The sequence below is a fragment of the Salvelinus sp. IW2-2015 genome, linkage group LG19 (assembly GCF_002910315.2).
Source record: "Salvelinus sp. IW2-2015 linkage group LG19, ASM291031v2, whole genome shotgun sequence".
NCBI lineage: Eukaryota > Metazoa > Chordata > Actinopteri > Salmoniformes > Salmonidae > Salvelinus > Salvelinus sp. IW2-2015.
The window spans coordinates 13,437,400-13,458,212 of record NC_036859.1 but is presented as its reverse complement, the minus strand read 5'-3'; the positions used below and the strand labels follow the sequence as shown (position 1 = coordinate 13,458,212).

Below are 20,813 nucleotides of genomic sequence, written 5' to 3'. Positions count from 1 at the left end.
AATATCAGGATCATAGGAGCCCCATTTGGAAACAGTTCAAAGAGATATATTGTGTCCAAACTCACATCCGGCATCTGAGGCCAGCGGAGGTTGAAATTTTGCACTGCCTACCATGGTCCCCTCCCTTTAATAAACTTTGCAGGCACACTTTAGATTAACCATAAACTCACACCTTAAATTGCCATGTAAAAACTACCCTGAGTTGAGAGAGAAAACTAGAAAAGCAGACAAAGGATATCCGAGGAATTGGGTGAGCCTAACCAAATTGTGCATCATAACCGCCTTACCCTCTGGTAACAATACATCTATTGGGCTTTGTTATTGTGTCCTTTTGTGCCAGGTAGCCTAGTGCCTCCAAGATCGAATCCCCGAGCTGACAAGGTATACATCTGTCGTTCTGCCCCTGAACAAAGCAGTTAACCCACTGTTCCTAGGCCTTCATTGAAAATAAGAATTTGTTCTTAACTGACTAGCCTAGTTAAATAAAGGTAATAATAATAATATAACATTTCAAAGAGTCATTTGACAGAGTAAATGATAGTTCTGTCATATGATGATGCATGTTGCATGATGACATCCACTGTTTTTGTGTAGTTTGAATAGCGCTAGCTCCCTGTAACGTTGTGTACAGTATGTCCCACTGGGCACACACTGGTTGAATCAACGTTGTTTTCAGGTCATTTTTATGAAATTACGTTGAACCAACGTGGAATAGACGTCCGTGCCCAGTGGGGTGTGTCATTGCCTCCCCGCGACAACTCTGTTCCCTCCATTAGCACCTAAACACAAGAACACACATCGAACATTCTGGCGTCATTGGAGGTTGAGACTCAAAAAACATTCACTCTCGACCCACAACTGGCAGAGTTGAAGGCTCTTCAACAGCTCTGGCAGATTTGAAGTCGAAAATTAATTAGGCAACTTTTAGTTAATTGTTTTAACAGTAGGCTATAATTGTATTCTATTTCATTTAAATATTGTCATGTTATCCGTTTACCTTTCCGTTATAGGTTACCTAATCATTGCCGTCATGATTGAGATGACATTAATGTGACAGCAGCAGCAGAAATGCAAAAACAGGTGTCGCTAATTAGCTTAATTTCTTGACTCGATTCAAATATCGCGCTTGATAACTTCGTTGACATGTGGTTCAGTTATTCAAGACCTACCTGAGATAACATCTGGGGGAAATCTATTATAGCCTAAAGTTTTTCAAAACAACCCACATCTTGGATATGCTCTTTGCGCACCTGTAAATACTGTAACAACCACAGTAGCCTAAATGTAGCCTAGAATGAATAGTTTATACAGGTATGCCTACACCTGTAAAAAATAACTGATAGCTTTTTTAAATTCTCTTTGTTCCTTTCTTGGGATTGAAATTGATGGAAATGTACCAACTCGGATATCAAATGAATTACTTATACATCAAAATAAGTTAAACTTTTCTCTGTATTTATGAGTTGAGACCTGCTGGCATAAATAACACACACACACACACACACACACACACACACACACACACACACACACACACACACACACACACACACACACACACACACACACACACACANACACACACACACACACACACACACACACACACACACACACACACACACACACACACACACACACACACACACACACACACACACACACACAAACCCACACACACACACACAAACCCACAAACACACCCCAACACACAACAACACACCCAAACATACACACACACACACACACACCTGTCTCTTATACACATCTAGATGTGTATAAGAGACAGCACACATACACACACACACACGGTCTTGTACATCTAACCTTGTGGGGACACACAATTCAGTCTCATTCAAAATCATATTTTCCCTAACCCCTAACCTTAAGCCTAACCCTAACCCTAACCTTAACCCAAAAACCTTAACCCTACCCCTAAACCTAATTCTAACCCTAACGCTATTTCTAACGCTAACCCTAAACCCCCTAGAAATAGCATTTGACCTTGTGGGGACCAACAAAAGGTCCCCAGTTGATCCAATTTTTTGGTTTGTTTACTATTCTTCTGGGGACTTCTGGTCCCCACCAGTATAGTTAAACACGTCCACACAACACGCGCGCGCGCACACACAGACAGTGTTCACTCTCTCTGGTCTGGTCTCGTCCTCTCTTACAGTGATTGATGTTGAAGTTCATTACGACGTGTAGAATATGACCGTTCTAATGGGGATCCATCACTCCACCTTGAGACAACATGGCCCCCTAAAGAGAGATAAATGACTGCTGCTTCCAGTCACAAAACCCTGTTCTCTCCCTTTATTCTCTCTTGACTGCTTAATAAGAACCTTCATTTGAATGTGGCTATCATCAACGCCTATACGGAGAACTGCTGGACTTTGCATATAGGTGAAGCTGCATATAATTTCCTATTCATCCATATTAGTATAAATCGTCCACTTATTTAGCCAATATTTTTTCAAGACCTACAATATACAGTATCATTACATTGCAAACTAACCCAGGCCTAGTGTGCAAAAATGTATTCAGATTAATGCTGGCTAGATATTACAGGTGTGTACAATACAGAATTGTAATTTACTTACAAGCTTACTATTCGAAATCAATAACATCTGATTATTAAAGCCTATAAAGTGGCATTGCAATCGAGTTGTTATTTTGATTAAGTAACGTTATGTCTTATAATTTATAAAGCAAAACAAATCTTTTGAGATTGATCAGATTATTATAATTGTCATAACTATTGTTGCAATTAGTCTTATGGTATTATGATCAATGATCAATTATAGTATTATTAGGTGTTGTTGTATTTGTTTATTGTTATAGTTAATGTTTTAGTACGCTATTAAAATACACTGTCATGTAATAGCCTAGTGATATTATACTTCATGAATGAGAGGCAAGTATATTCTATAGACAGAGAGATCACTGATCATTTTCTGAGAGCAGACATAGGCTATACACAGCACAAATTACCATCTCTAAAACTATAGCTTAACCAGCAATAATAATGCATTTAGATATATACATTTAATATAAATGGATTTATTAAGTCAATATACTTTACAGTATTTCTTTGTTTGGTTATTTATTTTCCTTCACATCTTTTTTTTCCACAAACAGCTGGCGAATACAGTTCCTACAGTGGCCTACCAAAATGAAAACGTTGTAAGATACATGCAACATGTGATAAACAAAACGGTAACAAATACGAGAAGTTTGAAATAGCTTCACCGAATGAGTAAAGCACATGCAGATAATAAACATAACATTTATAGGCCCTAGCTAGATATAAATATTTTAGAAAAGAATTTTTACAATCTCATTTCATAGTGCATGTCTGTGTCACCCGACACATATAATATTTACAAATTAACAAAACAATAAATAAAATATGAGATAGGCCTAATTTGACAAATGAATTAATCTGCGGAGAGAAAACATATTATCCTTAGTTATCCAGTTGAYAGGACATGTCTCTTGATGTAAAGTCATCTCGTTGACCACAAAATGTCATCCAGTATTTGTGCTTCATGCATTTAACAACCCATAACTTTATTTTGTCAAAATTAGTTTAGGCCAGTATAGTTCATCATGGCCTTGTTTGCTCTATCTGTTGGTGCTGACTCCTCACCGCAAACCTGTTGACGTGCACTGGGATTGGGACCACAATTTTGGGGTTTCTCACGGGCTCTCCAGACCTGTTATTGACGTTGCCAGCTTTGATTCTTTTCCATTTGGCCCTACGATTCTGGAACCAAATCTTGACCTGCACCTCGCTCAATTTAAGTGCGTGTGCTATTTGAGAGCGTTCGGTAAGCGAAAGGTACTTTTTACAATGAAATTCCTTCTCAAGTTCAAGTAGCTGCTCGCTTGTAAAAGCTGTTCGTCTCCTCCTGCTCTTTCCCACTGAGCTTCCCGGCGGTAGAGCTTCCTGCGACCCGGGTTTTAGTTTACTCTTTTGGGATAAAGCACCACAGTTGTTCCCATCCGAGACGCTTTCGTTTTCGCTGTCAACGGCAGAGCTGTCCTCTCTATCACTGCAAGCTGTGTCCGCTGATTTGAGGTCCAACTTCTCGTCGTCTGAGCTGTACAGTTTAGTCTCACCTAAAACGTGCAAAAGAAGAAAGAAAACATATATTAGAATCAATTAGTTTGATCCTATACAAGTTTACCACACACATGTAGGTTAAATTAATGCAAGTAAACATTATAAATACAGAGACCACATATGCCTCTAAAATGAAAATGGAATAGGCCTGTTTGGAGTTTTATTTCTGCTATATTTTCGTCAAATGAAATGAGTTAGGCCTATTACCATTCATAACAACCCTATGAATKAACGTGATATTACACAGCCTACCTATAGGCTAAGTCAAGATTGTTAGTGATTAAGAAATAGATTAGAAAACAGTGTTTCACTAACTTGAGTTAGGCTAATCTATTCGAGTTATTGCACATTTCAAAATGGTGGTTTGTTATGAAACTATGCGTTTGTGGAGATTTCGTAAACCTTTGGGAATTAGATCAGATCCAACTTCTAATTTGGATGGCGCTTGCGCGTTTTACCCAATAGGTCTCAACTTGCAAACCTAATATRGAAGCGTATGGACATAACAGGAAAACAGGCAGTGAGCTTACCTGGTATAGTTTGAAAAGTTTCCGAGAAGTTGAGTAAATCCGACCCCTTGTCCCTTCCATGGAGATCATCTGAGTGTGGGCTCTCCTGTCTCCTCGTTCCAGGGTCCGCACTTAACCGAGGTCCGGGGAGCTCTTGGGGAGGATAGAAACTATCCGGCGGATCGGAGAAACTTGGCAGTGTTGTGGTGAGAGCCACCATGGACGGCATCCCCTGTCCCAAACTCGCACAGAATGTGTTGGTAAGACGTCCAGCGAAAGATGCCAACGGCGCCAAAGGAGGTATGCCAGACGGCAAATGTGAATGAGATAAAGATTGAGGAATCATCAAGGGTCTGTACGGCATAAACATCGGGTAGCCAGTGTAGAGCAGGTGTCCCGGCCGAGGCTGCGGAGTTCCTATCAAGGAGTCGATCGAAAACGCCGTCCCTTGGCCGCCCGGTCTCTGCATTGTGAAGAAAATTGTGGCTTATTTTTTCGAAGACTCAGGCGCCCCTTCCTTCCCTCAACAAATCGCCAAACCTTAGATTCAAAGGTCGAGTGAAGTTATTATGTCCCTTCGCTGTGATGTTATCCCGTTGACTAACCAGCTCCTCGAAACCTCCTCAAGCTTACTGAAACCTGACGCTTTCTTGTTTTGTGCCCACTCCCTGTCCCTCTATTTGTCACACACTGAGACATAAACACACGCTCTCCCCCTCTACCTCTCCCTCCCTCCACTTCTTTCTCACTTCAATTCAATGGGCTCTCTCCCACACGCACAGGCACACACGCACGCACACTGAGAGAGAGAGAGCGAGAGCCCTAGCTTATCATCTGCAATACAAGAGGAATGAAAGGGGGTGTACCCTGGGGACTCATCCATCTTCCTCACACGCACACACACACACAGCGAGAGCGAGAGAGAGCTAGAGAGGAATGAAAGGGGGTGTTACCCTGGGGACTCATCCATCTTCCTCAAATTACGCTTCATTTCCTTATTCAGCTTCTGACTTTTTGGTTGCCTTGAGAGGCGATAGTTTCCCAGTGGATACCGAATAGACGGGTCGCCCCCCTCCCCAGCCCTCCACCACCTTTGCCCAGTCCACATTGACTGAAAGCGGTGTGAGAGACTGCTTCAGCCCTTCCCCTTCTATAATCGTTGACCACACCAACCCAATCAGCTATTATTAATTTTGATTGATGATAAGTAATTACTTTGGATTCAAGGTACGACATAAAACAACGGTGCTTTTGTTGAAATGTTAGGACGGATGGCATCGGAGTGGGGAGGGAGGAGAGGCAGATGTTTTTCCTCTCTCTTGAGAGAAAAGCTTTTCAATTCTCCCGGGGTAAAACAATGCGTTTGGCCGTAGAAAAGTGCGGTAACAATTATTCCCTGGAGAGAGATATTCTGTGCAAAATTAGATTCGGATTAAATACATTCATGTAAGGTCAACGGCAATTTTTGAACGAGGCTGCGCAGTTTTGAAAAGTGTCATTTGGAGACATTTAAACTTTATTCGATTCAAAATGCAATATGCTATTCAAGTGTTGGAGGCTATGGCYGTACCATTAAAATAGTGGTCTATGTAAACCATTTAGCATGTTTAAAATAGACCTAATTTGAGAATGCATCCTAAACGAATTTCCAATAAAATATAGAATAGTTCGGCTACAATTACGCGTCGTTAAAGCGCGCTTTCAGGGTTTTGGCCACTAATTTTCTATATGCTTATAAGTCTCTATTTAAATCAAAATGTGTAATGAGGAAAAATCACTTTTCTCTTTTCTTTTAAGTGTTGATTTAATCGGAGATAATTTTACCGTTTAAATGTCAATCCGTGATGATGATTAGCCCCTATTGAGTCCTGGGGACGCGCTTGGCACTCCAACTGGCCGTCTGATTGCATGAAGACATAAACATATCACCAACCGACTCTGATTAGCAATGGAGGGCCAAGGGATGCTAATTATTCTTATAATTGCAAATGACTCATTCAGCAGCACCTACCTTTGATCTATTGAAACCAGATAGCTTTCCTCTCCCTCGCTGCTCTCTCCCTTTTTTAGAGTGGACTCACTTCTGATTGTATAGTCTACAATCAGAATCTCCCCATACCCTATTGAACAGATATAACACATTTCTCTCAGAAATGTGATACTTTCTGCATTTATATCCATTGGATTTATTATTGGTTTATTTTATGAGTCAGGAATCTAAAGTTTCTTTGATCAGCTACATTTATTATCAGGCTATTATAATAGTAATAATATTGTTATAGCCTAGTTGATAGTATATGTCAATAACAACTGGGTGATGGACTTTCCTTGGAGCTTTAATGTCATGTTTATTCAAGTTCTAACATATTGCTAATATATCGTTTATTTCAAAATTGTATTATTTTTCGTTGCAAGTTTACTTTCTTTTGATGTGGCTTATAGCTCCTCGTGCGCTAAGCACATTGAAAAGCGTAGCTAGTTCAAGAGCCGCAATGTGGCAGGTTCATTACCCAAGTCAGCATCTTGTCTCCGTGTCACCACCCTCTGTCACGCAGGTCATTCTCCCCAAGCCGGGTGGTTGGTATTTAAAAGGACGCTATTTCTTTCGATCCCATACAATCACACAACTGGACCTCACCACATAATTATCAACTGGAAACGCCTAAGTCACCTAAGTGGTTTTACAACAACATTTCTGTGATTTAATTCAATCACAAATAATGTAAAACTACTAAGCTACGTTGCATTATATTAAATTAATGTTATTTTATTATTTTTTGTTTGTTATCCATTAAATTGTTGTCAATCCCACTATTTGCTAGATTAAAAAACATCGATCGACCTTGTTGGTAATTTTGAACACAAAGGCTTACTGCTTATTCAAGAGTCTATTCATGATTTATGTCCATCACTAACGTGTTGTATTTGACTGAAACTTGTTGTAATATAAGATAACCACAGAGTCTTTGCATAACAGTCTCTCAGATCTATTCTCATGAACTCTTAATAAATGAATTATAAATGAATTGAATCATTTCCAAAATTACTAGTCTAATGCCAGTGATATAAAATAGGCTTCTAATAATTTAGCCTAATTCAAATATTCAGACAAATATTCTGACATAAAGGAAAGGAGTTATAAGCAATAAACATGTATCACATACATTTGTTCATTTAGGATTTATTTAATTTAAAAAGTAGTAGTAATTCTCTACCAAATACTTACTATATATCCATAAAATCATCTTGACATTGATCATACATTTATTAAAAAAAATGTGTTTGTCATTTAGCAGACGCTCTTATCCAGAACGATTTACAGTTAGTGCATTCATTTTAAGATAGCTAGGTGGGACAATCTCCATTACATGACAAGGTGCATAGCCAAACAATAGTCTTCTATTTTTCTCAGAATTTTTCTCTAATTTGGAAAAAAATCTCAATATCAAAATATGTTAACGATGTCCTTGTACTCCTTCAACGTAAGATTACTTTACGTATGTACATTTCAGTGCCATTGCTAGCACTATAAATAAAAAAGGTTACACGTGACGTTTCTTTAACAAATAAAATAGAAAAAAAMCCACAAGGAAGCCAGCCATCCAATAATGTACGTCTCATTTGTCGTTTGAAGACCACAGCACCCCCTTGTGGTGACTCAGATTAACAAGGTTCTGCTGTAACGCAAAATACATTTTAATTGTCAACGAAAATAGTAATACAATTAATACAATCAATTGTAGAGACACCAATTACGTCTAAAACGTGTTTTGTCATATGTTGTTGTAGATAATGGTATCCATTTACTGAACACTACTCACACTGCAATCTCGAGGATAATGGATCCAGGAGTGGTAGTACTTACTGTAGTACCACCATCTGTAGGTCTATGAAGATAGACTCCTTCTGTGTCACTCTGCATAAACTAATATTGTCACAGACAGACTGAATTCCTAGTGTTTGTCCTGAGTGTAAATACAATACAGAGCTCTATATTGCTGGGCATTCTAACCATATCATACCATGTATCACCATATATTTAGTGTTTAGGGCTTATATACATCCTGGCTCTATCTCTGACTYAGTGGACATAGTCTCTGAACTCCAGCAGCAGGAAGTTTTTGATGAAGGTGGGCAGGTCTAGCTGTGGCACCACGTTGTGTACGCGCCCGTCTAGGTAGTTCCTGAACTTCCATCGAGCCAGGTGCTGTAGGGAGCGAGGGGTCTGCTGCAGGGAGAAGACGGATTCATAGAACCCCTTGTGTTCCTGGAGGGAGAGATAGACAAAACACTCAGACAGTTMGAGTCATATTATATCAGCATGGAATACCGTAGAATCACCATGATTCTAGAAACTTACCTTAAACATCTCAGGTGAAACAGCCTCCACCCAGTCATCTGTGACCTTGAGGCGGTCGTACGCATTCAGAAGAACCTCAATGGTGCGTGGGGAGACACAGCAATACTTTAGCACCTGAAAATACATCAATGTATCATGAATACCACGTTGCTTAAAACTAGAAACCAGATGGGCTCCGTTTGCACAAGCAGTTCAATTCTGATATATTTCTTTCACTAATTGGCCATTAGACCAATCAGATAAGCTTTGAAAAAGATCTGATGTGAAAACATCTGATCTGATTGGTAAGAGGAACAATTAGTGGACAAAAGATCAGAATTGGGCTGCCTCTGTAAACACAGCCATGGTTATGGATACCTGGTCATGTTAAGGAAATAAACAATAGCTTATCATTTTTCTAGCCTAAAACCTTACCCTTCCAGGGGCAAATTAAATATTCCCAATGGTACAATTACAATGGGAACAACTGCCTGCATACATTTTTTATATTTTTTAACCAATTCTCATTTTTGTGATCTCCTAAGAAACAAAAAATGAAAAATGTTGGATTTAGGAGGTTGTGACTTATGACTCATCAATAGAATATAAGAAATAAACTAAAGTAATTAAACACTTGGTGAGATGAACAGATTGGTCTACCCTCTGGGGGTTTACTGGAAATTATGCAATTAGTGCTAATTAATCTCCTATTAACATYCCCTAATTAGGAGTCAGGCATTTTGTTCCAGAGCACGTGGTGGGTTCAGTGAATAGTAGCAGACCTGGGTTCAAATACTCTTTGCAATCTTTCAAATACTTTTAAGCGGTTGYTTTAGCCTGCCTTGAGTGCCAGGTGGGCAAGGTTTGCACGGGACTTTTGAATTGGTTCCATCGTTTCAACAGGCAAGCACAATCAAGTATTTCAAATGATATCTAATATTATTCGAACCCAGGTCTGGTTCATTGAGTAGAGGTAGTTTCCGTTTCTCACAGTGAGAACATTATTTCATGTTGAGGAGAGAAAGAAAGAATTCAGTGAACTGTTTTAGTGTTCATACTTCATCTGTTCCTTCTCAACTGTTCATCCTGTCACAGTTATATCATTGGCTGTCTACATCAACAACAATTGAATGCTGATGTTTTAATTTAATTACACTTTTATGAAACATGAACCAATCTGTTTAACCGCAGGTGATTTCTGCATAAATGTACAGTATACACAATCATGAACACTTGAATGACTGATTGAATGCACAGCAAGATTACACAATACAAAACATGTTCAAGATGTATTGCCAGGTTCTTCACATCTTTTCTTTGACTCCTACTCCTAACATTAAACACTATTCMTTCCCTAGTGCCTGTGCTCTTCACTAAATAATATGAATATAATTAATAAGAAAAGATTACAAGGCCCTAAGCAGTTGCTTTTTGCGCTTATAGTAGTGGCCACTTCTGGCTCTTACCTCGGGCAGTGCTCCAGGCCACACCCTGATGGAGCCGTGGTTGAGCAGAGAGCGGACTACCCTCTCTGGCTTGTGCTCCGCCTTGTAGGCCACCACCTTCAGAGGATCACAATGGAAATAAGTTGGAAACCAGTTTTCCTGTTTTATCCTCAATCATGTTAAATGCAGTGTATCTACATGTGTGGTTGAATTGTGTTTTTATATGTCAAAGTCAAAGAAATACAATTTTAAAAAACACCTTGAGGACGTTTTGCATGGGGGCGTTTCCACTGTAACACATGGTGTTGACGCAGGCTCCGTGGGCCAGAAGATGATCCACCACGTCCGGGTTGACGTTCTTACAGGCCATGTGGAGCGGGGACTGTTTGTCCTGGTCCTCTGTGTTGACGTCAGCTCCCGCCGTCAGCAGCAGCTGACATACCTGGAGGATAGGACACACAGAWGGGCTGTACACACTACAGAGCCGAACCAAGGCGAGCCAGACCAAGCTGTACTGAATATTACTAACCCCAAATGACAACATTAAACAAATAACACAACAATTAATTAAGTTACTCACACACCTTGGTGTAGCGTTCCAGATCGTCCTTCTCCTGTGGTTGTGAGCAAGCGGCGTTGAGTGGCGTGAGACCATGGTCATTCCGCTTCTCCAGGGCGGCGCCGTAGTGCAGGTACAGCTCCGTGTGACCCGGGAGCCCGTTCTGTGCCGCCACATGTAACGGCGTGTTATCCTCGTTGAGGCTCCGCCCGTTGATTGCAGCGCCAAACTGGAGCAGGTGTTTGGCGCACGCTGTCATCCAGTACAGGAGGGCCATTGCGGAAATAGAATTGAAAATGAATGTCATAATATTAATTTTGATCCTATTACCTTAACCCAGCTTCATAGTCACATCCTGTTTCAACCCTAACCTAGCCTCAACCCTAACCCTAGCTTCATGTCCAGATCTGGTTCAACTTTACCCTGCCATTACCCTAACCCTAGCTTCATGTCCAGATCCTGGTTCACCTTTACCCTGGCATTACCCTAACCTAGCTTCATGCACATCCTGGTTCAACCTTTACCCTGGCCATTACCCTAACCTAGCTTATGTCCACATCCTGGTTCAACTTTACCCTGGCCATTACCCTAACCCTAGCTTCATGCCCACATCCTGTTCACCTTTACCCTGCCATTACCTAACCCTAGCTTCATGTCCACATCCTGGTTCAACCTTTACCCCTGGCCATACCCTAACCTAGCTTCATGTCCACATCCTGGTTCAACCCTAACCCTAGCCTTCAACCCTCACCCTAGCTTCATGTCCACATCCTGGTTTCAACCTTTACCTGCCATACCCTAACCTAGCTTCATGTCCACATCTGGTTCAACTTTACCCTGCCTTACCCTAACCCTATAGCTTCAATATCACATCCTGGTTCACCTAGCCCAAGCACTCACACCCTAATTCCTAAACCTATTTCATGTCAATGCCGGATCCAACCCTAACAATTACCTTGAACCACAACCCTACCAACTGCTTCATGTCACATTCCCGGTTTAAACCTACCTGAACACACCCTAACCTAGCTTTCATGTTCACATCCCGGTTAAACCCTACCACTGAACCAAACCCTAACCTACTTTCATGTTTATCACGGTTAAACCCTAACCCTGAACCACAACCCTAACCCTAGCTTCATGTTCACATCCCGGTTAAACCCTAACCCTGAACCACAACCCTAACTCTAGCTTCATGTTCACATCCCGGTTAAACCCTAACCCTTAACCACAATCCTAACCCTAACCCAGCCATGTCTTAGAGCAATAACATTGGTTGGTACAGTACTTACACTAGGGACTCAGGACTGGTGCACACGTGCAAGGGCATGAGCCCATCTTCACTGAGAGCGTTGGAGTTGGCACCATGGGACAGCAGCAATTTTACACACTGGGGCTGGCCATTCTGGCAGGCCTCATGGAGGGCAGTGGTGCCCCCAGGGGCCAGGTCTACGCTGGCCCCGCGCTGCAGCAGGTGCCTCAGGCATTCAACAAACCCCCGGCCTGCTGTAATGTGGAGTGGGGTTGTCAGCTGCTGCTCATAGGTCAGAGACCACAGTCCTGGAGAAGAAGAACAGGGTCGTGTCCTTAAGGCATGCAACTAAAAACGTTTTAAAACGTCTTGCAATGGAAAAGAAAAACAAGCATTTGTTATTGGACAAGTCCAGGTAGYCCCTCGCTGTTTTGTTCCTTTTGGTGGCTAATGAACCCCCTGTGAACAGGTTATTTCAAACAAAGCCATTGACCTACTCAGGGTTCTATAGTGGTGCCTGAAGTTCTTCCACTCCTCAATGTTGCTAGTGTCATAGATGGCATCGATGAGGTCTTCACACTCAGGTTCGTCCATGATGCTAATAAGGGTCAGGTCATCCCCCACCAAAAGACAGTTCCAGAATTGAAGAACATAACCTGTGGCCTGGGCCGTAGCAATCACATCATTGCGGTAGCGCTTTGGAGGCATTTATGCAATGCAGGTTGAGTCTGCGCTCAAGTGGTAATAAGAGTAACAACTGACTGGTCCGATTTTGTTAGTTTTTTCTTTGTAGCAGTAATGGCGGTTTCTCTCTCCTGAGGTAAATGTTGTGCTGTTCTGAAGCTTGTTTGTCCACAGGGGGCTATTTCGGGGAGGCACGACGGTAATGGTGTTATGTGATATTTTGGATGGCCCATAAAACCCTGCAGCCACTGCCGGGTGGCGCAGCAGCCAAATTACTTCTGTGTCACATGTAACAAGCTCACTCATGCTCAATCACTTTCATGCTACCAAACCCCTTAGACTGGACAATGGAACTGCTTACAGACAAGAACACACAGTTGCGATGTTTGTGACTGACCACCTAGCCACAAGAGAATAACATTGGACAGGTGTGTGGATGGAAAATCAAGCACATGACTAATACGTTGGCTTCCTGCTGGAATGTTTCTGAAGTAAGTGGTGGACTGTATCTATAAATAATGTATATAAATAATAATTTGATACTGCCATGGTTGCTAATGAYCGCAGGATTACAAGCAGGGCAAGGGATTTATCCAAAGGTATGATGGTTGGCTTATGGGCTTTTGAAAGTGTCCATCAGGAAAATATATACCATCTGGCATTGGTACAAAAGGGTTTTGTGTTCGTTTCAATAGAGACAAAGAAAACACCTCATCAACAATCACTGTCTCAAGTCTAGAGCTTGGAGACAAAGTAATTATCACCATGATGCCAGTTCCATTACCACTGATTATATACATTAATCTCTGCAATTACCTCAGACATATGTCATAATAGTGACATATAAGTCATCTGTCACCGTGTGTGACATATAACTACAATAGTTAAATGTTTTTTATTTTAATTATTTTTTACATATTCTAAACTGTGGGTTGAGGGTGCCAGTTCAGCCACGCAGACTACCACGCAGACTACCACGCAGACTACCACGCAGACTACCGACCGCGCCCGTTACCACGCCACCTGTCACGCCCACCGCTTAAGCCCCTTTTTGATCCAGAAAAATGTGTTACGAATCATTCCAGAATTATACCGTCCATTTCTTACAACTGGTCACAAGAAGCCCTACTCAAATCTAATGTTTTGAGGAAGACGGTGTTATTCATTTACGTTTGACTTATTCTTTGGTCTGTGAATGTTTTTTCACCGCTTAGCCTTATGGTGGGTCTCGACTCAAAAGACACCTCAATTGGTGGGTCACAAAGCAAAACATTTTGGGAACCCCTTGTTCTAATAAGACCATGTTGCTTACCTTCCCCCCTGGCCACCCAGCGCATGTCCCCTCCTTGGGGCTCGATGATGAGGTTCGACGTGACGCCCCTGGGGAAGAAGCGCTGCACAGCGTCCGCATCCCCAGTATAGATTGCGTTCTGGATGACCAGGTCATGGCACACAACTGGGGGTCTAACATAGGTGCAGGACCTCGTAGGTGCAGGGCCTACCCTGTCCCTGGCCTCTTTCTTCAGCATGTAGCCGTTGAGCTGGTGGCTGGCTAGCTGCTTCTTGTACTTGTCTCTCTCCAGCATGTCCTCGTCCAGCTGGAGGGAGCGCAGGGCCATGGAGGTGAAGACGAAACTGCCTCCTCCCGACATGTTGGACGATTGGCTGACTGGTTGGCTTCTCGCTCAGGATAAGAGAACCACGGTGTGTGAGGGTAGTCAAAGATCTGGTTGAAATTGTTCTTTCTATGTGTCTCTCTCGGCCTGTCTCTGTCCCCCTTTCTATGTTTCTGTCTCTTTTTCTGACTGACTCTTTCAGTATTTCTATGTCTCTCTCTTTGTCTCTGTGTGTCTGTCTCGTGCCTACTCTCTGCCTCCCAGCCATTCAGTGGCGTTGTTTTGATATCTAATATGAGAGCCTCCCTGCAGCATGAGCAGAAGGGCTATTTTTACCAACGCTACTTTGCCTCCCCTGGTAATCTATAGCCAAAGTGTCAAGCCTGTTGCCCCTGTATTTCGATGTGTCATAAGACAAGCCAGAAATTGCCTCAGTATGTTATTGGAAACATCCATGATTTCAGCCACAATATCACATATGATTTTAGAGAAAGTAAAATTGTCTGGTTCTCCTTTTGCAGGGGAAAACTGCTCTGTGATTTGACAGTGGCTGGGATAATACCACATGCCACAATAACATATAGGGTGAGTGTAACTCACATGAAGGTCAAGTACCTTCCTTCTCACTGGGTCTGGTGAAATCAACCCCGTAGAAACAAGCAGGGTCATCTGGTTCATTGTAGAGTAAACTATCCACTGCACTGACAAACAGATACATTTTATAATTTGCTATATATTCTAATGACATAAGTAATATGTATTTGCAACTGACATGCAATAGACATACAGTACCAGTCAAAAGTTTGGACACAGCTACTCATTCAAGGTTTTTTACTATTTTCTACATTGTAGAAACTATGAAATAACACATATGGAATCATGTAGTAACCAAAAAAGTGTTAAACAAATCTAAATATATTTGAGATTTGAGATTCTTCAAAATAGCCAGCCTTTGCCGTGATGACAGCTTTGCACACTCTTGGCATTCTCTCAACCAGCTTCATGAAGTAGTCACCTGGAATGCATTTCAACTAACAGTTGTGCCTTGTTAAAGTTAATTTGTGGAATTTMTTTCCTTCTTAATGTGTTTGAGCCAATCAGTTATGTTGTGACAAGCTAGGGGTGGTATACAGAAGATAGCCCTATTTGGTAAGTCCATATTATGTCAAGAACAGCTCAAATAAGCAAAGACAAACGACAGTCTATCACTACTTTAAGACATGAAGGTCAGTCAATCTGGAAMATGTCAAGAACTTTGAAAGTTTCTTCAAGTGCAGTCGCAAAAAAYATAAAGAGCTATGATGAAACTGGCTCTCATGAGGACCGCCACAGGAAAGGAAGACCCAGAGTTACCTCTGCTGCAGAGAATAAGTTCATTAGAGTTAACTACACCTCAGATTKCAGCCCAAATAAAGGCTTCACAGAGTTCATGTAACAGACACATCCCAACATCAACTGTTCAGAGGAGACTGCTTGAATCAGGCACAACTAAAGGACACCAATAAGAAGAAGAGACCAAGAAACAAGCGCAATGGACATTCGACTGGTGGAAATCTGTCCCTTGGTCTGATGAGTCCAAATTGGAGATTTTTGGTTCCAACCGCCGTGTCTTTGTGAGATGCAGAGTAGGTGAACGGATGATCTCTGCATGTGTGGTTCCCACCGCRAAGCATGGAGAAGGAGGTGTGATGGTTTCATGGTGCTTTGCTGGTGACACTGTCAGTGATTTATTTAGAATTCAAGGCACACTTAACCAGCATGGCTACCACAGCATTCGGCAATAATACTAAATGACAGACAGGACAATGTGCATTTTCTGATGGTGTTAAGTCAGGTTTCCTTGATATTATGAAAGGAGTCCCACAAGGGTCGATTTTGGGTCCTGYACTTTTTACTGTCTATATAAACAATATTGGTTTCTCTGAAAACAATTGTAAACTTCACTTGTATGTGGGCGATACTGTTGTGTATTCTGTTGCCCCTTCTGTTGTCCAGGCTCTATCTGATCTACATTCTGTCTTCATTGTTTAACAGAAAACCTTTATTGACCTTAAACTAGTATTGAATGTCAGTAAAACTAAGTATACACTGAGTGTACAAAACATTAAGAACACCTTCCTAATACTGACTCCCCCCTCCCCATTCTTGATACACACAGGAAACTGTTGAGCGTTGAAAACCCARCAGCGTTGCAGTTCTTGACAMAAACCKGTGCASCTGGCACCTACTACCATACTCTGTCCAAAGGCACTTAAATCTTTTGTCTTGCCCATTCACCCTCTGAATKGCAAACAATGTCTCAATTGTCTCAAGGCTTAAAAATCCTTATTTTACTCTCTCCYCCCCTTCATCTACACTGATTTAACAAGTGACATCAATAAGGGATAAAAATCCTATCACATTTTATTGGTCGCATACACAAGTTTAGCAGATGATATTGTGGGTGTAGCGAMATTCTTGTATTCCTAGCTSCAACAGTGCAGTAATATCTAACAATACGCACAAATATAAAACATATATATAGAAATATTAGGATGAGCAATGTCGGAATCCGTAGTTTAAATAAATAAATAWATATACAGTGCCTTCAGAAAGTATTCAGACCCCTTSACTTTTTCCACATTTTGTTACGTTATAGCCTTAATCTAAAATGGATTAMATTTAAACATTCCCTCTGCAATCTACACACAATACCCCATAATGACAAAGCTAAAAMAAATGTTTTGAATTTATTTGAAAAAATTACAWTAAAAAACAGAAATACATTATTTACATAAGTATTCAGACCCTTTGCTATGGGATTCAAAATTGAKCTCAGGTRCATCAWGTTTCCATTRATCATCCTTGARWTGTTYCTACAACTTGATTRGATTCCACCTGTGGTAAATTCAATTGATTCGACATGATTTGGAAAGGCACACACCTGTCTATATAAGGTCCCACAGGAATTGTCCGTAGACCTCCGAGACAGGATAGTTTTGAGGTACAGATCTGGGGAAGGGTACCAAAAAAGGTCTGCAGCATTGAAGSTCCCCAAGAAGACAGTGGCCTCCATCATTCTTATATAGAAGAAGTTTGGAACCAACAAGAGGAAACCTGGCACCAGGTGGTGGGGATGTTTTTCAGCGGCAAGGACTGGGAGAAGATTCAGGATCGAGACAAAGATGAACGGAGCAAAGTACAAAGAGGTCCTTGATGAAAACCTGCTCCAGAATGCACAGGACCTCAGACTGGGGCGAAGGTTCACCTTTCAACAGGACAACGACCCTAAAGCACATAGCCAAGACAATGCAGGAGTGGCTTCGGGACAGGTCTCTGAATGTCCTTGAGTGTCCCAGCCCGGACTTGAACCCAATCGAACATCTCTGGAGAGACTTTAAAATAGCTGTGCAGCGATGCTCCCCATCCAACCTGTCAGAGCTTGAGAGGATCTGCAGAGAAGAATGGGAGAAATTCCYCAAATACAGGTCTGCCAAGCTTGTAGCGTTATAGTCAAGAAGACTYGAGGCTGTAATCGCTGCCAAAGGTAGTACTGAGTAAACGGTCTGAATACTGTTTTTGGTTTGTTATTATGGGKCATTGTGTGTAGATTRATGAGACATTTAAAAAATATATATTTTAGAATAAGGCTGTAACCTAWCAAAATGTGTAAAAAGTCAAGGTGCCTGAATTCTTTTTGAAGGCATACTCGGACTCCCGACTGGCACAGCGRTCTAAGGCACTGCATCTCCGTGCTGGAGGCGTGACTACAGACTCTGGTTCAATTCCAGGCTGTATCACAACCGGCTGTGACTGGGAGTCTCATAGTGTGGTGCACAATTGGCCCAGCATCATTSGGGTTAGGATTTGGCCGCTGTAGGATCTCCTTGTAAATAAAAATTTGTTCTTAACTGACTTGCCTCGTTAAATAAAGGTTAAATAAATATACAGTATATAYAKTTRAAGTCGGAAGTTTACATACACTTACGTTGGAGTCATTAAAACTCGTTTTTCAACCACTCCAMWAATTTCTTGTTRACAAACTATRGTTTTKGCAAGTCGGTTTGGACATCTACTTTGTGCAYGACACAAGTAATTTTTCCAACGATTGTTCACAGACAGATTATTTCACTTATAATTCACTGTATCACAATTCCAGTCGGTCAGAAGTCACTGTGCCTTTAAACAGCTTTRGAAATGCCAGAAAATTACATCATGGCTTTAGAAGCTTCTGATAGGCTAATTGACATCATTTGAGTACATTGGAGGTGTACATGTGGATGTATTTCAAGGCCTACCTTCAAACTTAGTGTCTCTTTTCTTGACATCATGGGAAAATCAAAATAAATCAGCCAAGACTTCAGAAAAAAGCTTGCAGACCTCTACAAGTCTGGTTCATCCTTGGGAGCAATTTACAAACGCCTGAAGGTACCACGTTCATCTGTACAAACAATAGTACGCAAGTATACCATGGGACCACGCAGCCGTCATACGGCTCAGGAAGGAGACGCGTTTTGTCTCCTAGAGATGAACATACTTTGGTGTGAAAAGTGCAAATCAATCCCAGAAAAACAGCAAAGGACCTTGTGAARATGCTGGAGGAAACAGGTACAAAAGTATCTATATCCACAGATAAACGAGTCCTATATTGACATAACCTGAAAGGCCGCTAAGGAGGGAAGAAGCCACTACTCCAAAACCGCCATAAAAAGCCAGACTACGGTTTGCAACTGCACATGGGGACAAAGATCCTACTTTTCGGAGAAATGTCCTCTGGTGTAATGAAACAAAAGGAGAATGTTTGGCCATAATGACCATCGTTTATGTTTGGAGGAAAAAGGGGAGGCTTGCAAGCCGAAGAACGCCATCCCAACCGTGAAGCACGGGGGTGGCAGCATCAGTTTGTGGGGATGCTTTGCTGCAGGAGGGACTGGTGCACTTCACAAAATAGATGGCATCATGAGGCAGGAAATATTAGTGGATATATTGAAGCAACATCTCAAGACATCATTCAGGAAGTTTAAGCTTGGTCGCAAATGGGTCTTCCAAATGGACAATGACCCCAAGCATACTCCAAAGTTGTGGCAAAATGGCAACAAAGGACAACAAAGTCAAGGTTTTGGAGTGGCCATCACAAAGCCCTGATCTCAATCCCATAGAAATTTGTGGGCAGAACTGAAAAAGCTTGTGCGAGCAAGGAGGCCTACAAACCTGACTCAGTTACACAGCTCTGTCAGGATGAATGGGCCAAATTTCACCCAGCTTATTGTGGGAAGCTACCCTGAAAATATTTGACCCAAGTTAAACAGTTTAAAGGCAATGCTACCAAATACTAATTGAGTGTATGTAAACTTCTGACCACTGAGAATGTGATGAAAGAAATAAAAGCTGAAAATAAATCATTCTCTCTACTATTATTCTGACATTTCACATTCTTAAAATAAAGTGGTGATCCTAACTGACCTAAGACAGGGAATTTTTACTCCGATTAAATGTCAAGGAATTGTGAAATACTGAGTTTAAATGTATTTGGCTAAGGTGTATGTAAAACGACTCAACTGTATATACATTAGCCAGTCAAAAGTTTGGACACACCTACTCATTTGTCACACCCTCTGAATCTGTTTCACTTGTCTTTGTGATTGTCTCCACCCCTCCAGGTGTCGCCCATCTTCCCCATTATCCCCAGTGTATTATACCTGTATTCCTCTGTTTGTTTCATTTTTATTTCGTAAAAGCTTCAATGGTTTTCCCTTGCTCCAGTCTTTCTCTAGTTCCTGTTTCCTAGTTTTCCCAGTTTGACCATTCTGCTTGCCCTGATCCTGAGCCTGCCTGCCGTTCTGCACCTTGTTACACCTCCTGGATTACTGACCTCAGCCTGCCCTGACCCTGAGCTTGCCTGAATTCTGTACCTTTCGGACTCTGATCTGATTACTGACCTCAGCCTGCCCTGACCCTGAGCTTGCCTGAAATTTGTACCTTCGGACTCTGATCTGGATACTGACCTCTGCCTGCCCTTGACCTGTGGTTTCCTGCCCCTGATTTTGTTATAAACTTGTGTATACTTCGAAACTGTCTGCATCTGGGTCTTCTCCTGAGCCTTGACACAGTCAAGGGTTTTCTTTTTAAAATATTTTCTACATTGTAGATATTAGTGAAGACATCAAAACTATAAAATAACACATATGGAATCAGGTATAACCAAAAAGTGTTATGGACAGTATGTGGAAAGAATATATGGTATATTGAAGAATACATAGGATATAATTGTCACCCTGCATCTGTTTCACCTGTCCCTTGT

The 20,813-nt window shown here is 41.5% G+C and overlaps 2 protein-coding genes across 2 annotated transcripts; both read right to left on the bottom strand.

Moving 5' to 3' along the window:
* Positions 1-3,510: 3,510 nt before the first annotated feature.
* LOC111978904 (homeobox protein GBX-1-like) lies at positions 3,511-5,297 on the bottom strand. The gene is made up of 2 exons (XM_024009150.2): positions 4,660-5,297; positions 3,511-4,125 (listed from the first exon to the last, which is right to left on the bottom strand). The coding sequence occupies exons 1-2, from the start codon at positions 5,105-5,107 to the stop codon at positions 3,611-3,613; spliced, it is 963 nt and encodes a 320-aa protein (XP_023864918.1). The 5' UTR covers positions 5,108-5,297; the 3' UTR covers positions 3,511-3,610.
* A 2,555-nt stretch (positions 5,298-7,852) lies between these two features.
* asb10 (ankyrin repeat and SOCS box containing 10) lies at positions 7,853-14,798 on the bottom strand. The gene is given in 8 exon segments (XM_070449117.1): positions 7,853-8,905; positions 8,999-9,112; positions 10,444-10,539; positions 10,682-10,864; positions 11,007-11,233; positions 11,785-11,840; positions 12,274-12,541; positions 14,230-14,798. Coding segments are annotated over 8 exon segments (1,512 nt in total). The 5' UTR covers positions 14,570-14,798; the 3' UTR covers positions 7,853-8,677.
* Positions 14,799-20,813: the final 6,015 nt, after the last annotated feature.

What these genes read in the sequence shown, in the direction of transcription:
- LOC111978904 (XM_024009150.2), bottom strand. Translation starts at nt 5,107, where the DNA reads ATGCAGAGACCGGGCGGCCAAGGGACGGCGTTTTCGATCGACTCCTTG. An exon ending in AACTTTTCAAACTATACCAG is followed by an intron (nt 4,126 to 4,659) that starts GTAAGCTCACTG and finishes TGCACGTTTTAG; the next exon opens with GTGAGACTAAACTGTACAGC.